Consider the following 18,125-nt stretch of genomic DNA (forward strand, 5'->3'; position numbering starts at 1 on the left):
TCCAAGAATAAGGCTTAGCTTTGCATTTTGAATAATGCAGAGATTTTCATTAGTTAGAATAGGAATCGAAATGATAAATGATATATTGTCTGCCAAAATACTGTGACATTACAGAAAATATTTGCAGTTACCTTTCAGAATAAGCTTTCCAGAAGTATACTTAGACAAATTGGAAAGCTACCAGTACTGTTGTCTTATTTTGTGTTTAAATTTTGGAAAAACAATTCAAAGGACACATCTTCTTGACTGTGGGTTGGTAATGTCATGTCCAAAGGGCAGTTCATTATTGCACCTAAAAGCTAAGTGTAGGCACAAATTGTGCTAGCCCACGAGATCATTGCAATCACTTTCAGACATTTCCTTTTGCTCCCATCTGCCTTCTGAAGACTCTGGGACAATTTAATTACAAATGCACTTTTGATTCCTTCTTCTTTCAATAAAAAATGTAAAATTACTCTCATTGGAGAACTATCAGACTAAAAGGTTTGTGATTGCTTTCCACTGTCATCTCTCTTCCAGCAGATTATCATGTCAGGTTGGTCTAGGGCATATTCTTTTTTTTTTTCTGAGGACTCAAGACTCTTTCTGACTTTAAGTATTATTTGAATTGGTGGTAACACAACTACTATATCCAGATGTCTCTTGGTAATTTAATGTACGGCCTTAGAAACAAACACTAGAATTAAACCATTAATAGAATAGACTGTTAGCAGCTGCTTCAATCCCAATTTGATGCACATTAAAATAGCTGATTCAGAGATTTTATAGAGAAACTTAAGTTAATTAAAGACACCAGGGTCCACGGAACCACAATATCTGCCAGTAGCAATACAGTCCATATACACTGATGTTATTTCTTTAAAAGAAGGCAGCTGGAAGGTCAAAAAACGTTTACCCGATTTAGATGAGCATTTGATTTTGCATGTCGTTTTCTATTTCCCAGTTTTGCTTAAAATCACAAGCCTCAAAGAAAAGCTTTTCTATATTCTATTAGACAAAAGAAGGCTATTGATTAATCTGTCTTTTCTCACACAATAAGGTAGGATGGAGCCTCCAACCAGTTCAGTGAGAAGAAAAAGAAAGAGGATGCTTTGGTACCTACTGGAAAATACCATAAGGGATTCAGCTGAGATTTGTCATTCAAAGTACTAATTTTTTGAAGTGTTTAATCAGCCCCATTTCTAATAATTTCCTTTAGGTTCCAGTTCCAGTTAAAATTGTTTGTGCTTAGCCAGTTGTTTTTGGCTGTGCAGCCTGTCTTAGCCGTGAGTGGGAAGCACACTGCTGATTTTCTGTACATCAATTTTGTTAGATTGGGGAACTACTAATGAAATTCCTGAAAATATACGTTGTGAAAGTAACCTCATAGTGGGAAGTGCTGCCATTATAACTGCACTTTTGAAATGTCAGAAACTTTCAGGCTCACCTAGCATTAAAAAAATATACCTGCAGGCAAGCATAAAAGATATGATGCAGTATGTTTGCGTGTTTTCACTGCCTGATGAGTTGAATCTCAGGGTCTAATATTTCTTCCGTGTGGTCAAATAAATTGAGATGAGAGCTCATTGTCAACTGGATTCCAGTTCATATATCATGAACTGCATCATTTGGTGGGAAGAATTCATCAGATCCCTCTGGAGTTGCGTTCTAGAAAGAAGTTATAATGGCCAGCTAGACACTCACCCGTATTTTGTTAAAGAGTCAAATTTTCAACTCAGACGGTAGATGCAATGACATAAACAAATCTCCAGGATGGTTGGGTGTGATTTGTTTATCTATAATAATTTAATCTTTTAATAATTTAAAATTTTCTTTGCTATTTCATGAGCCCATAACAGAGTTGTGCCAAGAAGTGCCTTAGACATTAGCAAGCACTCAATAAATGCCAGTTGTTGACTTATGTTGTTAAATCTCCTCCCACGTAACTTCAGGTCACATGTGTCTTTCTTTTGAGTGTTCTGCTAAAACATGACTACTTAGCTTTTTAGAGTCCACTAATTCATTTTCAGCATCTCTTGTTTTAGGGTTTTTTTATTGAGGAAGATTAGCCCTGAGCTAACATCCACCACCAATTCTCCTCTTTTTGCTGAGGAAGGTTGGCCCTGAGCTAACATCTGTGCCCATCTTCCTCTACTTTATATGTGGGACGCCTGTCACAGAATGGCTTGGTAAGTGGTACATACATCCACGCTCAGGATACGAACCCGCAAATCCTGGACCACCTAAGCGGGATGCATGAACGTGACTGCTGCGCCACTAGGCAGGCCCCTGTTTTTGATTTTTTTATTTGCATCTCACCTTGAAAGATGTCATTTTTAGCTTTCTTAGAGCATTTTATATAGTTTATATACATATAAATCTTGCTATAATGTATTGTTGTACTGACGTTATTGCTATTAGTTAGACTTCAATATTCTGTAGGCAGCATCCTTACAATTGGATGGATAAAACAACCCCTAATCTTCTACTCAGCATAATATGGAGGTCTCTGATGAAGAGTTGTTAAGACATGATATGCCAGCAATCGGTGGGCTTCTGTGTCTTTGGGCATCCTCCCATGAAACTTGGATGGAGAGTTTCAATATTTAGTGCCATTTTATTTGTGTGCAGTTTAGTTTGTAAATGTTTTTAATGTAACTTTACTATGCTGAGTTCAATCATTTTAAATTCCAAATATGAAAGATTTTACAGCCCTGTAATGATGAGTTTTGGAAGCTATATCTCATGCAAAATAAACCCTCAAGCAGCTATAACAGTACTTACAAGTGTCCTCTTCTTCCATGAAAATACTGATCACATAACAGGCATACACAAAACCAACCAACTGCAAAGAAGAAAAAAAACGTACTTTAAGACTCAATGTTAAATGACCATAATTAAAGAGCCTATATAATCCAATAGATAAAGATAAAGAATAGATGGTAGTAATGTCTATGAGTTTGTAATAGAAAAAACCTTGCTTTTAAATAAGAGCTCTGATTTTAACGAGGCTTTTCATTTCTACTTAGCTTTAATAGCTTTCTAAAAAAATATACAGGAGTGGGGAAAAATCAATTTCTAGATGTTTCACTTAGATTTTGATTTGAGATTTACAGTTCTTATATTTTAAAGTTACCACAGATTATTGAGAACATATATTTTTTAAGTTTTAACTATTTATAGAGCAATTTTTAGCAGCACTCATTATTACTACAACTCTTTTAATGTTTAATAGCCACAAAAGGAATCAAAATACGTTAATTATAAGTTAAATACCAATCACCTTCTTAATTATTTAAAATGCTCTGAGAATGTAAATTCTATTTAAATACTAAATTGTTTTGTTAATTATATCATAAGAAAATGCATAAACTTCCAGGTCATTAGTCATAAAATAAAACAGAAGAGATTATTTATACTTTGGATATTAAAGTTAAAAAAAATACTGGTGTTGGAGTCTAGGCTTTCTAGCTTTTCATATTGTTTTCTGCGCTTATTATACTGAGAAGATGATTTCTATTCTATGGAGCCAGAGACACCGCAATTCCTGGAAGACAAAATTGTCAATGAATCCAGTCTAGGCTAAAATTACTCTGATAAGCACTTTGATGAAAAATAGATACCTCAAAAGCTGTTATATAGTCTGTCTTCTCGCCTGTCTCTCCATTATTAAAGTCTGTCCCCCTTATAAAATAACAATTGGAAAGGAAACTTCTGATAGTCCCAGCATTAAAAGCTGAAGTTCCCAACACGGATAACAATATACTTGGTGTTTGTGACTGCCCATGTCGATTGGGAGCCTAAACTCTGAACTCGTAATCTACCTCAAGACTGTGTAGACTAAGGCTAAGAAGTCCCTGAGAGAGGGAGAGGTCAGGGAGTGAGAAGGTCTTAGAGCACCAGGGTGCTAAAGGCTTCTTTCTCCCATGGGGTGCCTCTCCTCAACTCAAACCACGTGAGGGGGTACTTCAGAGGACCACTTGAGGAGCTTAACATGTTTCCTGTAATTTGGGGAACACAGCAGCTTGGCACCTGCCTCACACTTGGAAAAGTCAAAAGGCAAGGGGCTGAGGCTAAAAGGGCTTTTGGTGGCAGAGTGTGAAGAGATGGTTAGGTGGGCATGGAAGGACAAGGATGTGTGTGTGTGCCCTTAGCCTAGGACGTGAGGCCTTCTGAACGGAGCTGGCAGTGCCCTTCTGGAGTAGGACCCCACCCAAGAGGACTTGCTGCCAGGGGCAGGTGGTCTTAGAAGAATGATGCTGGTACTTTGGATAGAGAAGGCTAGCAGGAGTGTTAAGTGGCTAGCCAGAGAGGCTGATCATCCAGAGAGACAGGTGAGCATGCTAAAGGAGGGATGGGGTGGGTTTCTGAAGAACCCACAAAAGCACCCCACAAAAGGAAGGATCCCCATTTGGGATCTGTTACAACCACAGAGTGCCTCCCGCTAGATTACAACTGAACTAGCCACATAAGACCTTGTTCCTTGTTTCTTCTTCCATGATTCCTCCTTCCACTTTACCACTGGAATGACCCCAAAGAGCAGCTAGTGAGAGCAGAGAGAAATGGAGTGGGAAGAGGAGAAAGTAGCTATGAGTCCCTTCTTCATTGCAGATCTGCAAGATGAAATCAGGCCCAACTCAAGGAAGAAAGTTTTTAAGTGGATGAGGGTTTGCACTGGCCTGGCCTGGGCTGTTTAATATCAATGAGGGGCCAAAAGAGCGAAAAGTTCTGCCTGAAATGTGATCCAAAGGGTGAGATAGACTGAGGCCATAGAGTGTACCTGAAGGGGCAGTGGAGAAAGAGTCAAACTGTCTTTTGATGGTGTTTACTAACTCCAGCTCATTCAATAAACCAGTTGCATACAGAAGAAAGAAATGGCTATGATTCCATAACTAAGAACCTCCTAATGGATTTTTTTCCAGTCCTTTTTCTCACAGTTGCCATATACCATAGTTATACTCTTATGATCCAAGTCAATACTTTTCATAAGCTTCATTATTAATAACTACAAAATTTGCATAAGTTAGACTGAAATGTATTTCAGCAATCTCCTATTATTGACAGTTGTCTTCAAAGTTTTCATATTATAAATTCTATTATGATGAATAATCGTGTTTTTCTTGTATTTTGGATTATCTGATTCCCAGAAGTGCCATAAGTATTTTTATGCCTTTTTCACACTTTTGTAAATTGCTTTTCAACAGGTTTGTATCGCCTTTTAGCTTACTACAGCAGTGAATGACAATGCTTGCTTTATCATACCTTAGTAGCATAGGATTTTTCATTTAAACAGTATACACTAGTATAATAGACAAAATGACATCTCTTCATTTATTTAATTTATAATAGTTTTATTTCATCTGAAACATTTTCATATTTTATCACCCATTTATATTTTTTCTTTTCTGAATTATCTGCAGAAATCCTTTGCCCATTTGTTAATTTGATGTTGTTTTCGTTATTTTGTATGAGGTCTTATGGAGTACATATAATATTTGCTGCAATTTTTTTCTTTGTGTCAGCAATTAACAGTGGTGGCTTTAGGGGCGGGCCCTGTGGCTGAGTGATTTGGTTCGTGCGCTCTGCTTCCACTGCCCAGTGTTCGCTGGTTCTGATCCTAGGTGCAGACATGGCCCCACTCATTGAGCCATGCTGAGGTGGCGTCCCACATGCCACATCTAGAAGGATCCATAACTAAGAATATACAACTATCTATGGGGGACTTTGGGGAGAAAAAGGAAAAATAAAATCTTTAAAAAAAAACAGTGGTGGGGCTGGCCCCGTGGCCGAGTGGTTAAGTTCGCGCGCTCCGCTGCAGGCGGCCCAGTGTTTCGTTAGTTCGAATCCTGGGCGCGGACATGGCACTGCTCATCAGACCACGCTGAGGCAGCGTCCCACATGCCACAACTAGAAGAACCCACAACGAAGAATACACAACTATGTACCGGGGGGCTTTGGGGAGAAAAAGGAAAAAATAAAATCTTTAAAAAAAAAAAAAGAAAAGAAAAAAACTGGTGGCTTTATAACTGTGGTGGCTTCATAATTCATTTTCTTGGTAAACTATATATTGGAAAGCATCTGCCAACAAATTACTTTCAAGTTTCACTCCAAAGGGCTCTCCCTTAGGGGTCTGTGTGTGTGTGTATGTAAATTGAGAACTTTCTTGTATTAATTTTCTATTGTTGCTGTAACAAATTACCAAGAAGTGGATTAAAACAATGCAAATTTACGATTTTATAGCTCTGGAGGTCAGAAGTCTGAAATGGGTCTCCTTGGGCTAAAATCAAGGTGTCAGCAAGGCTGCACTCCTTCGGGAAAATCTGTTGCCTTGCCTTTTTCAGCATCTAGAAGATGCATGCGTTCCTTGTCTTGTGACCCCATTTTTCCATCTTCAAGGCCAGCAGTCCGCACGCTGCCCTGACTCTGGTTCTCCTACTTCTGCCACCTTGTTCCACTTTTAAGGACCATTGTGATTACATTAGACCCATCTGGATAATCCAGGGTAACTTCCTCAATTTAAGGTCACCAGATTAGAAACCTTAGTTCCATCTGCAACCTTAATTCATTCCCCTTTGGAGATTAGGCATGGACCTCTTCAGGGGACCATTATTCTCCCTACCACATCTGTGAACTTGTATTTTAAGTTCTCAGTAGGCTCTCTGCACAATTTAGGGCACAGTAGAGAAGGAAACAATATTATTTAAATTTTAATGTATAAAGTACAATCATAACATACCGATTTTTAAAAAAATGACTTTAAAGGAAACTTTGAAAAGTCAAGTTGCATATAAATCCATTCCTCTCAGTAAATGCCATTTGTCAACACTGGGGAGAAAACTAATATCATCAATTTGGTGTTTGTACATCTAGTCTATATTTTTATACCTTTGCTATAAATATGCATCTACAAGCAGAACATAATTGTTTTAAAAAGCACTTATTTTGAATAGTTTCCTCGACAATTTAAATTTTGAGGGTATTTTCTTTTAAATTTGATCAGATCATCATTGCTTTTATTTTGTATTGTAAATGACAGCTCACACCAGGAGGAGGATATATGTCAGCTCTGCCATTTAAAAGTTTTTTCCATGCATGTATCCATAATGTTTTATCTTCAATCCATGGATTCTTGCAGGAAATGTTCTAAACCACACAACCATTTTGTGAGCATTAGTTTTCTTTAAAAGAGGCAATGGAACCTGTAAACCTACTTACCCCAGCACATAATGATTGTAATTCTTCTCAATACACTCAACATGCACACCACCGTTAATTCCATCACACCGAGGAGCCCCTGCTGCCTCATGAGAGATGCTAGTACCTCAGCAACACATGCGACTTCCTAACATGTAGTCCTAGGGAGGCTACCAGTGTTAAACCACATGTTAGATATTGTTAAAGGCCAATTTTTCTTAGGTTTTTAGGTAAAATAAATAGAAATAGAAGTAATATTTTCTCCCCAGGCTCCCATGGATTATCTGGTTCACTCCTTTCAATACACGTGTTCTACTTCAGGTTATTATATGTACCTCTTTGGATGGATATGCCCTACTTTGGAGAACTTACTTAAAAGATGACCCAGTTCAGTGAGTTCAGGTGACATGAGTTCTAGTGACATAAACATAGATCAGATTTCTTTTGAACCTTAAAGAGCTAGACCAAGTGACAGCCAAACAGATCTAAAGTCTCCTCCTATCCAGTGTGACCAAGATGATTGATATTCTGGATCTCTTCCAGCCACACTGCAGGGAGATGGGTAGCAGCAGAAGGGATGAATCATGTAATAACTGAAAAATTTCTGAACTTATTTTGTTACTTTGCTTACAGAGAGAAATTTAGATGCTATATTGTGTATTTTATCCTGGAAGTTGATTACTGAACAGTTATCCCATAGTTGCTTGATAATTTTTGTACTCCAATAATTTTCCCTCCACAACAAGCTCAGGTAACTTAAATCTGGAAAATCATTTTTTCATCTATGTAGGTGGGAGATAAGCAAAGATAAATAAAAATGTTTTGATTGAGTGTTATAAGACTTTTCTAGTGTAAAGCTAAGGCCATCATAATGGATCAATACTACAATGAATATTATTTTTCTACTTTCCTAATGGACTACACTTCTTTAGAAAAAATATAACAACTTTATGCTGATTTAAAGTAAAAGATAAATTATTATTTTGTGTTGATTGATATCTTGGAGATGACAATGGTGTCTAAAGTATACTATTAGCCTCTTTGATAGGGAACATAGTTGGCTGTCTTCTAACATTAGCTCATTCAATTTGGCACGCTGGGTCCATCAGCATTTACTGGTCGGTTCACTGGTATTTACTGGAAGAAAGGCAGAGGATTGATGAGAGGGCCCAGTGAGAGCAAACTCTGTGAACTCAATGCTGAAACATTGTTCTCACATATTAATATGTAGAGTTAATTTGGTGAGGTTGAAAAAAATCCCATCTTGATAGAGAAATTTTGATCAAAAACTAAGTCTACCCCACCCACCTTTGGTTTGCCTTCCAGTTGTTATAAGAGGCCAGGAAAATATTAACTGCTAATGGCTGAACTATTAATTGCTTTGTTATATACTTATACATTTAAAGATACACATATAAACATCATCTAAGCAATCTTTCTAATATAAAATAAAATATTACTTTTTGCAGGAAACTTTTTTTTCTTGCTGAGGAAGATTTGCCCTGAGTTAACATCCCTGCCAATCTTCCTCTAGTTTGCATGTGGGTCGCCTGCCACAGCAGGACCACAGCCCAGTGGTGTAGGTTCACGCTCAGAAACTGAACTTGGGCAAGTGGTGCAGGTCTGTGCCCAGGAACAAAACCTGGGCCATCGAAACTGAGCATGCTAAACTTAACCACTAGCCTACAGGGCCAGCCCCTGCAGGAAATTATTTTTTTTAAAGATTTTAGTTTTCCTTTTTCTCCTCAAAGCCCCCCGGTACATAGCTGTATATTTTAGTTGTGGGTCCTTCTAGTTGTGGCGTGTGAGATGCTGCCTCAGTGTGGCTTGATGAGCGGTGCCATGTCCATGCCCGGAATTCGAACTGGCGAAACCCTGGGCCACTGAAGCAGAGTGTGTGAACTTAACCACTCGGCCACGGGTCTGGCCCCCTTCAGGAAAATTTTTAATACTCTTCCTCCTCAGAGGAGCTTGCTTCAGCTTCCTCCTCTGTTTCCTTATCTTTTAAGGGCTCTCCTTTGACCTCAGAGTTGTCTTTTCCCTGGGCTGGATCAGGTTCCAGCTCTTCTTCACTTACTCAGATGGACTCCCTCTCACTCTGGCAAGTGAAGTAGGAGGGCTGGATGCCATAGATGTTCAAACTGGGAGAGAGATGACTAAAGAGCATCTGCTGCTACTTGGTAGTCCCCTCACCACAAAGATATTGTTGGAATGTTGCTTCTCCAATTTTCTCATCACCTTATAGAGATTGCTCATCTCCCTGTAGAAGTCATCCCTCAAGCTGGAAATGTTTTGGAAGATGGTCGCATACAGTCAATAAGGCCATTATAAACAATAGGCAGTGCTTCTAGTAGTTCCTGGTTCAGATCTTCAAACAATCTCAGCTTTGTTGAACTCTTCCTCCACCTTTGCGGCATTGGCTTCATCTTTCTTCTTGGCATTCTGCACTTCTTCCAGGTGGTGTTGGACACTGTCATAGTCCACGAGTTCTCTACCTCACTTACTGATTCTTTCCTTAATCTTGCCGAACTGGGCTACATAATTTTCCATGGTCTTCAAAGCCTGGCCGGCTAGTTTCTTATTATAGTCTTCCCAAAGGAGATCATTATTCCCTACCATTGCCTTCACCCCCTCATGACTGTCCCACTCATTGCTGTAGATTTCCTGCAAGGACCACTTTCTTCACCTCACTTTGACAACACTAAGAAAGCTCTTCAGGTCCTTATATATCTTGTCACTTTCTGCTAAATTACTGGTTTACTATAAACGAGTATAACTCAGGAACAGCCAGAAGGAAGAGATCCATGGGGCAAGGTATAGGGAAGGGGCGCAGACCTTCCACGCCTTCTCCAAGCACAGCACTCTGCCCTAGTCTTGAAGTGCTCACTAACCTGGAAACTATCATAGATGTTCCTTTATAAAGGCAAAAGAGAGCAAGCTCATTTGAATAATTTTTTCAGAATTATGTTTTTACTTAAGTCTTTTTTGTCTTGTGTTTTTTCCCTGTAGTTTTAGGGCCATCTATTATGCTAAAAATATTGGGTTATCTGTGTTTTCTGAAAAGAGTCTACGTCTACGTACTGAAGAGAACCGGTCGATCTATTTATTTATCCTTTTCCAAATGTATCTTTTGACTGACAGAAGGTAGGATTAGGTTCTTAATTATAGTGATAGCACACTATCCTTCTCTATTTAGCGATTATATAATTTGTTTTTTTAATAATGAAATGTGACAACACCCAGTTTTAAAAGAACAGAGCAATGTTTCACAACAGAAAATTTGTCAGATCCAGTTGTTCACTAATGGACCTTAATAATGCCTTGACAGATAACAAGAAAGGAATTTTGACTAGGTAATTGAAATATACAGTGTCATTAGCCGAAAACAGTAAGATAAAGACATGCCATACTAGAAATATTAGATCATTCTCCAGGCCCTCAAACAGAATTTGCCAGCTATGATCTCTATATTACAACAAACGAATTAATTAAAATACATCCTTTTACTTTTGCTTTATTGATGGGCACACTAATAAAATATTTATTCCAAAAATTACTTTTGCTATCGTCACTAACCAAACTGCTGTTTAATTAATAATGTTATTCTCATGAGAACCTGTCTAGACATCTTGTTAATCACCAATTTGTAGATGGCTGAATGTTGAGTAGTTCTTGGTTTCCCAGAATATAAGTTGAAATAGTCCCTGTGGCTTTCTGCTTATCTCCAAGAAATGTAATAAAATGCATTCTTGCCAATAGCAATGACACACAAAGTAAATACCATTAGGATAATAAGCCTTACTTCTGTGTTTAATAAAGTTTTGAAAGAGTCATTCATTGTAAAGACACCTTTTTTCTCTTCCATGAAAGCCAACCATCTCTATAATTATAACATTTAAATGAGTTTCTCCTCTGTATTATAAATTCTGACTGCATAAGTTCTCTTTTGATATATTAAATGAGGGCAAAGACAGCAGAGGAGATTCCAACCACTTTTTGTATGAGGGATTGATTGGTTTTTGCAAATAGGATGTGTATACAAGATAGATTTGTTTTGGCCTGCAGATCCTATATAAGGATTGACAGGATTAAGTTTCACACAGGCAGACACTAGGATGTCAGCCACTGGCTGTGTGTCCTGCTAGCTGTGGATCTTACTAAGAATGAATCAAAGACATGAGCCATCTCTGGAAGCGTGAATGTCTTCAGGGATCACTTTTAGGTGAAATAGATGGTCGAGAAAAGCTCATCGAAGGAACTTAGAGACGAGAGCTTGTATAAGACTAGCCTTAGGGTGAGAGGATTGGTGAATTTGAGGGAAGCCAAAAGGATTCTTGAACAAAAATATCTCCCCAACTGCTTTCCTAATTTTCCCAACATTTAAGCCTTAAAGCTTAAGAGAATCCCTAAGGAGCGACAGAAGTTTTTTATTTAACAGCAAGTTCTAAAATGGTCTTTGTTAGTTGATTTTTCCTCAAGTCATAAATGACTCTATAAAAGTCTTGGCCAAAACTGCCCGTGGGAGGCAGGCAGTGGCTGACACACTGCTAGCTGCAGAGAGCCTTATCCCTATGAAAGTGATTAAGTTGAACATTTGTGAGTAGAAAACTTCTGTATGTAATTTATTTGGGTTAAGGTGTTAAGTTACTTATAAAAGAAAGCATAGCTCCCTTATGTCAAAAACTGTGCAGGATCTGGGATTTTTCACTTGACTTATAAGGTGACAGGCTAACCTGCTACTGTTTCATGGATCCTGGGTCAGAGACAAAGGACTTTATTACTCATAGCACAGCAGCCAGCACGAACTTCATATCTCTTTGCTGCAGTCCCCATGCCCCTTGGGCAATGATGGACCCCACACACATGGTGGGTTGTGTTATAGGAAGAGCATGGTGCTACTTTTATAGCAAGGGGAAGCAAGCCTACTCTTTGTTGGAAGTGGGATGGGGGCGAAGTTACCTCTTTCCTAAAGGTTGTTTGCTGAAAACGCAATCCTGAGAAATTGCTCAGGTAAGGAGCAATGATAAATTTGGAGGTTGTCACTATATTTAGAGATGGTATTTGAAGCTATGACTGGATTAGATCACTAAGGAAGTGAGTGAAGTCAGAAAAGGAATCCAAGAATGAAGTCTGGAACATTATGGAGAGAAGTCAAGAAACCAGCAAAAGGGATTGTAAAGGCCTGACGAGAGAGGTATAGTGACATAAGAAAGTGAGGGCAATCACCTATGTCAAAGCCTCTGATGGTCAATGACAATGAACCATGTGGAGAACACGGGTGACCTTGATGGGAGTTGCTTTGGTGGAGGGTGAGGCAAAAATCTGATCAGAGTGGGTTAGAGAGAAAATAGGATGTCAACAGCTGTTTCAAGGAGTTTTGCTGGAAAGGAGAACAGAAAAAGGGATAGTAGCTGAAGAAAGATGTAAGATCAATGAGGTTTTTTGTTTTAGTGGTTTTTTTTAGGCAGGCATTACTACAACGTGTTTGTATTCCACTGGGAATTGAAATCTTCCTTAAATCATGATTCACAATTTGGTGTAATGGTGAACAAAGCTTATTTTGTCTGTCCAAGCATGCATCCACTTTTTATCTGTTTTGAAGCCCTCTATCATCCTTTCTCCACCTGGCTTATCCTCCACTATTCTCTACCGTGAGCCTGCGCTCCAACTCTCTGAGCGCACCCCATTCTTTACTTGCCCAGGACCCCTAACCTGTTCTCACATCTCTGCTTGCACAAGCCCTCTCCTCCTTTAAGCCCTGTTGTTAATGTCACTTTCTTTGATCTCTCCAGTGTATACACCTCTAGTCTGAACTGTCTCAGCACTTTGTTCTCACATCTCTAATGGCACTTTCCAGTACTGCTTTGTATTATAGCTCTGAGTTCTTTTGTTATCCTCCCAGTAGGTCCTTGAAGGCAGAAACCCTCTGAGAGAGCTGATAGAAGGCCACATCCTCTGAGAGTCCCGCCCTGGTTCCCTCAGGAAGAGGATCTGTTCCTTCCCCTACTTTGGCACAGCCTCATATTCCTTGATTAAGAAACATTTCACATGATTACACCCATTTATTTGCATGTCTATGTCCACTACCAGGCTTTCAAGGTGAGAACTTTTTCTCAACTCAACTTTGCATTTTTGACACTTAGCACTTTGCCTGGTACAAAGAAGGTACTCGTCAAATGATTTTGAACGAATAAATGATGAGAAGCATTGTATTTCAAGGCAAAGTGGGGGAGAGAAACCAGTATGGCTGAAATAAAGTGGATGGATTTCAGAATTCCAGCATCTTAGCTACTTTAAAATTCTCACATGGGTCACCGTGTCACTCAGCCAAAGTAAAAGCAAGCTCTGCTCATGTGCAGCAGTAGCTACTGACTAGATTTGAAAAGTTCCATAGATTTTTGCTCCTTTGCTTTGATACCGTCTGGGTGATGCAATAAACCAAAGAACAAGCCAATGACTATACCATCTTATATGGATGAAACATAAACATGTAGAAAGAAAGGGATATAGGTTATTTTCACTTATGAGTTAACTATTGGTTGATTTTCCATGAAACCAAACTTTTGAAGTACACTAAAAATACCTACAAGTATTCTTGAATAGACACTGCTTCCTTCGTTAGGGAGAGGAAAAATAATGTGATGGAATAAGAATTTTTCAGCCACTTTATTGAAGTGATTCAGTGGTTTTCATAAGGAATAGTAGTTTGAATTCAGCATGCCCTCTTGTCATGGTAGGATGACAGACAACAGAATGTCCAGATGTATAGCAGATGGTTACTAATTCGGGAATCTTCTGATTCCCTCTTCTAGAATGAGTGGGAGTTCAGCTTTGCGGGATGGCTCACCCCCAGTTTTGGATTGGACAGCAGGCGTATCCTGCCTTTTTAGGGAATTACCAAAAAACTCCAAGACTGAGAAACAGGCAGCAGGTGGACAGTCTCATCTCACAGCACTTTGTGGACACATTTTTTTCTCTATAGCTCCCAGGAGGACCTTTTTATACAACTGTCACCCATGCCCATCTGTTTTCTCTTGCGTGCCGCAGAACAGAAGTCTAGGATCTTAGGCTCCTGGGGGAAGGAGTCTCAGGAGGGACTGGCTTCTTATTTATTTGGATCACTCTGGGAAGAGTGTGAATCCTAGTAATTCTTAGCCTATTTGTTTTTGATCAAGCTGCTCATACTTTTCCTTCAGGAATCCAGAATTAGAATTATGTCTGTTTATGGAAGTGTCCTCTGCCAAGTGAAGCCTGAAATTATTTGAAGACATTTGGTTCACTCTCCTAAGAGTCCCACTGGCACCCTGGGCTCCAAATGATTCCATGAATATGGAAATAAGTTGTTTTCTCCACGATGACCATAAAAATGCACAACAGCAACAGCCTCACATTTATTCAGGCTTTGGGGATTTATTGCCCTTACGTGTATGGGAAGCACTTGTGTAGACAGTCAAAATGGAAAACAAATGGTTTGCTGGCTTCTACCAAGGACGATAAGCCTTTTAATGACATGCTTTTGTGATGCAGACACTCTGCACAAGCCAGTTCAGCAATATCTTAGAGGACACAAATGTTACTCTGACTTGCAAAGAGCGTTGTTCTCAGTGCATTTCTGGTGGCAAGTCATTGAGGAATAAGAACATTATTCAAATAAATAAGTAAACAAATAAAGGTACTTATTTAAGTAGATCATTTCACTAAGATGTTTCTAAATGTCCATTGCCAAATTCAATAATTCTTCAATGGTATCATATGAACAGTTTGGTAGGATTTAATACCTGAGTGTTATGAAGTAATTTGAAGAAAAATCTTTCTTTTTTTAAGATTTTACTTTTCCTTTTTCTCCCCAAAGCCCCCCGGTACATAGTTGTGTATTTTTAGTTATGGGTCCTTCTAGTTGTGGCATGTGGGATGCCGCCTCAGCATGGCTTGATGAGTGGTGCCTTGTCCGCGCCCAGGATCTGAACCAGAGAAACCCTGGGCCGCCAAAGCAGAGAGCGCAAACTTAACCACTTGGCCACGGGGCCGGCCCTGAAAAATGTTTCTATTAAGGAAACTCTCATCTAGTTTTTACCTATTTTACAATCCTAAATGTAAACTAAAACAGAATTCATAAATATGTGAGATTAACATAAACGAAGTTTGGGGACAAAGAGTCGTTTTCGTGATAGTGTCTGAACGTGCTGAGTAAGGTCTTGGGTCCCCATACATATCTTTGTAGCTATGGGGACATATAAACAATCCAGGTTACGTCGAGCTCTGCCTCCTCCATACCTGTCCTTTAAATGGAGTCAGGTCCAGGAAACTGGAGTAAAAGCTGGACGCGGGCAGGAGCCCTCTGCCTGAGTCCACTCAAACCGGCCTCAGGCTTGCTTGTTTGTCTTCTGAGCCCTGTTCCTGTCTTGAGCTATTGACTTCACTCTCTAGCAACTTAAACCTCTTGTCCTTATGACTCATTTGGAATCTGCTCTCTGGGTTACTACAGCCAACTGACTCTTTCTGTGCTCCTTCCATTTGGGGCACCCTCAGTATCTCAGGAGAGACCTTTCTGCCAGGTCACCATCAAATCCAGCTTGCCACTGGACCACAAAACCCAACAGTGGGATGTCCATCTCCAAACTTCATGTGTTGAGAACTGAGATCCCAAGAGTACCCATTGGAAGGCAAAGGATGTCAGGGTGGCTGCGCTCTGAGCCCAAAGTTTAGGCAATCAGGCACCGCCCGGTGGGCATACAGATTCGCATATCTATCCACTGCCTGTCTGCTTCTCACTGAAGAGCTGGCTGAACCTACTGAACCTACTGGAGCTATTGAGGGGACATTTACAAATGGCAATGTCTTGAGCCCCATCTCTTGTGCACACTGTTCTGCCTTCCAGTGACAGTCATGTAACCTCAATAGACTGTTCAGCCTCTTATTGCAGATGGAGTTGTATGTGGACAGATACACAGTTTACAGATCTCTGGAGAACTCAAGAGAAAGACAGGCATTCCTCTGCTTGTATGTGTCTGTGGAATTTGAGGGGAGACATTTTGCAATATGGAAATCTGCTTCTCTGAGATTAAATGAGGTTTTCACAGGCTTCTTAATTTGTTTGAGGGACATATTTGACAGCCCTGTCTAGTGAAATGTGGCAGATGTTATGATTCACTTGGCTGAATTAGCAGATGGAGTCAATTCCCCCTAATTTGACCTCCTTGAACAGGAGTCAGAACGAGACTGATGATGCTGTGGCACAGTTCTGAGAGGGCCCCGGGGGATTCTGCGTGAGAAACTGGCCACAGCACCAAGGTGTACCAGCCTTTGTAACTAGTGGACCTCTGAGTGAAGCCAGATAGGTAGCCTACGATCTGCCCATACTTCTTCATTGCTGTAGCAGGTCACCTGATTGGAGAGCAAAGAAGGATCTCATGTTGTAGACCATCTGACGTACCCTGATGGTCTCAGTGAAATAAGTGCTAAGTACTGCCACTTTGCCTGTGTGGTGTTCCTGCATACTCCTTGGTTCTGAACCTCTATCTCTTCTCTCCTTACTGCTGGGAAACTTGCCCTCGGTCCTTGGGATCAATGACATTCTTAGCAGCAGGGATTCAAAGAGTTCCATTGAACACTTGAGGAATCAACATGGGGCCACTCTTGCTCCTAGCATTGCTCTGATGCATACAAGAAGATGAGTTTCAGCCTTGTTCCTGGGATACAGTGCTTACCTTACAGTTAATGGTTATGGTGGTCAAGAGTACAAAGAGAGATCTCAGTTCAAATTTTGGCTTTCCCTCTACTATCTGAGTGACCCCAGGCAAGGTTTTTAATTTCTCTGAGCTTCAGTTTCCTCATCTGTAAAATGGGTATAATGATCATTTTACTTCATTGATTGTTGTGAGGATTACTGCGATGGCAGATAGCTACTGCTTAGCACAGGGTGTAGCTGGACACTGTTTGTCCACTATTTCATTGAGTTCTTACAACTCTAAGAGTAAGTTTACTAGTAACTCCATTCTATGGGTGAGAAAATCGGGACACAGAGGTTAATTAACTTGTCCCCAGTCACTTAGGTAGGAAGTGACGCTCTGACTCTTTAGCCCATGATGTTGATCCCCCTTCTTGCTGGAGCTCTGTATGTAGCTCTATAAGCCAAAGCTGCATTTACTTAGCAAAGCAGTTACAAGCTCTTTTATAATATAATCCCCAAGAAGATGGTGTAATTTTTCATAGTAATCTTTACATAGAATTAACTGCATCCATCTATCCACTCAACACATTACTCACCTGTATATACATACTGTATATTTCCTAAATGATAGTTTAAACTTTTAAAGGTGAGAAGTACAAAATTTGAGTCAAAAGCATAAAATGGCTCCAAGATGCTTGTCTAATAATCTGGAGTTTGTAGACTTTACCTTTGGTTTTGTTGGATACAATCCAATCCAATGGGCAATAACCATCATTATTCCTTATAATAGGTTGAAATCAATAGAAGGGAGGAGTTTTTCACTAATGATACCCATTTTCTTATTGCCCTAACTGAGAGTTCCTTTTCTAAGATGGCTTTGGAATGATCCCAGAACCATATGGCCATGACATTTCCCTTCAAATACGAGGGCCTGTCTGAGTCCAGGCAAATTCATTTCTGTTGGAGTTCAATTGATTGTAAATGCTTTGTTGAAATTCAGATGCACTACGTATTTAGAGCCAAGCACAGTCTAGTAATCACGACCAAAAATGAAGGGAGGTTAATTCACTATGACTCACTCTGAGAGAGTCTATGCTGACCTCCAGGGGTTTTATTATCTTTGTAACTTAGAGTGCTTAAATAATGTGTTTAATAATCTATTCCATTTTGGGATGGTGGAAGGATGGTGTTAAGTTTTAGGCTCTATAATTTGCGGGATTTGTCTTTTGGAAAAATGCCACAGTTGCCCAGCTCCAAGAAGGAAAGCTTAAAGAATCACCCT

At 39.6% G+C, this 18,125-nt stretch overlaps 1 protein-coding gene across 2 annotated transcripts in view; it reads right to left on the bottom strand.

Annotated features, from left to right (window-relative positions):
• Positions 1-18,125, bottom strand: part of NKAIN3 (sodium/potassium transporting ATPase interacting 3) — a 611,399-nt gene that overhangs the window by 36,766 nt on the left and 556,508 nt on the right. For both annotated transcript variants that reach the window (XM_070630514.1, XM_070630512.1), the window contains exon 5: positions 2,764-2,824. In XM_070630514.1, coding sequence (XP_070486615.1) covers positions 2,764-2,824 — 61 coding nt within the window. The remainder of the gene's footprint in view (positions 1-2,763; positions 2,825-18,125) is intronic.

This window comes from Equus przewalskii, chromosome 8 (assembly GCF_037783145.1).
Source record: "Equus przewalskii isolate Varuska chromosome 8, EquPr2, whole genome shotgun sequence".
In the NCBI taxonomy this organism is placed as follows: Eukaryota; Metazoa; Chordata; class Mammalia; order Perissodactyla; family Equidae; genus Equus; species Equus przewalskii.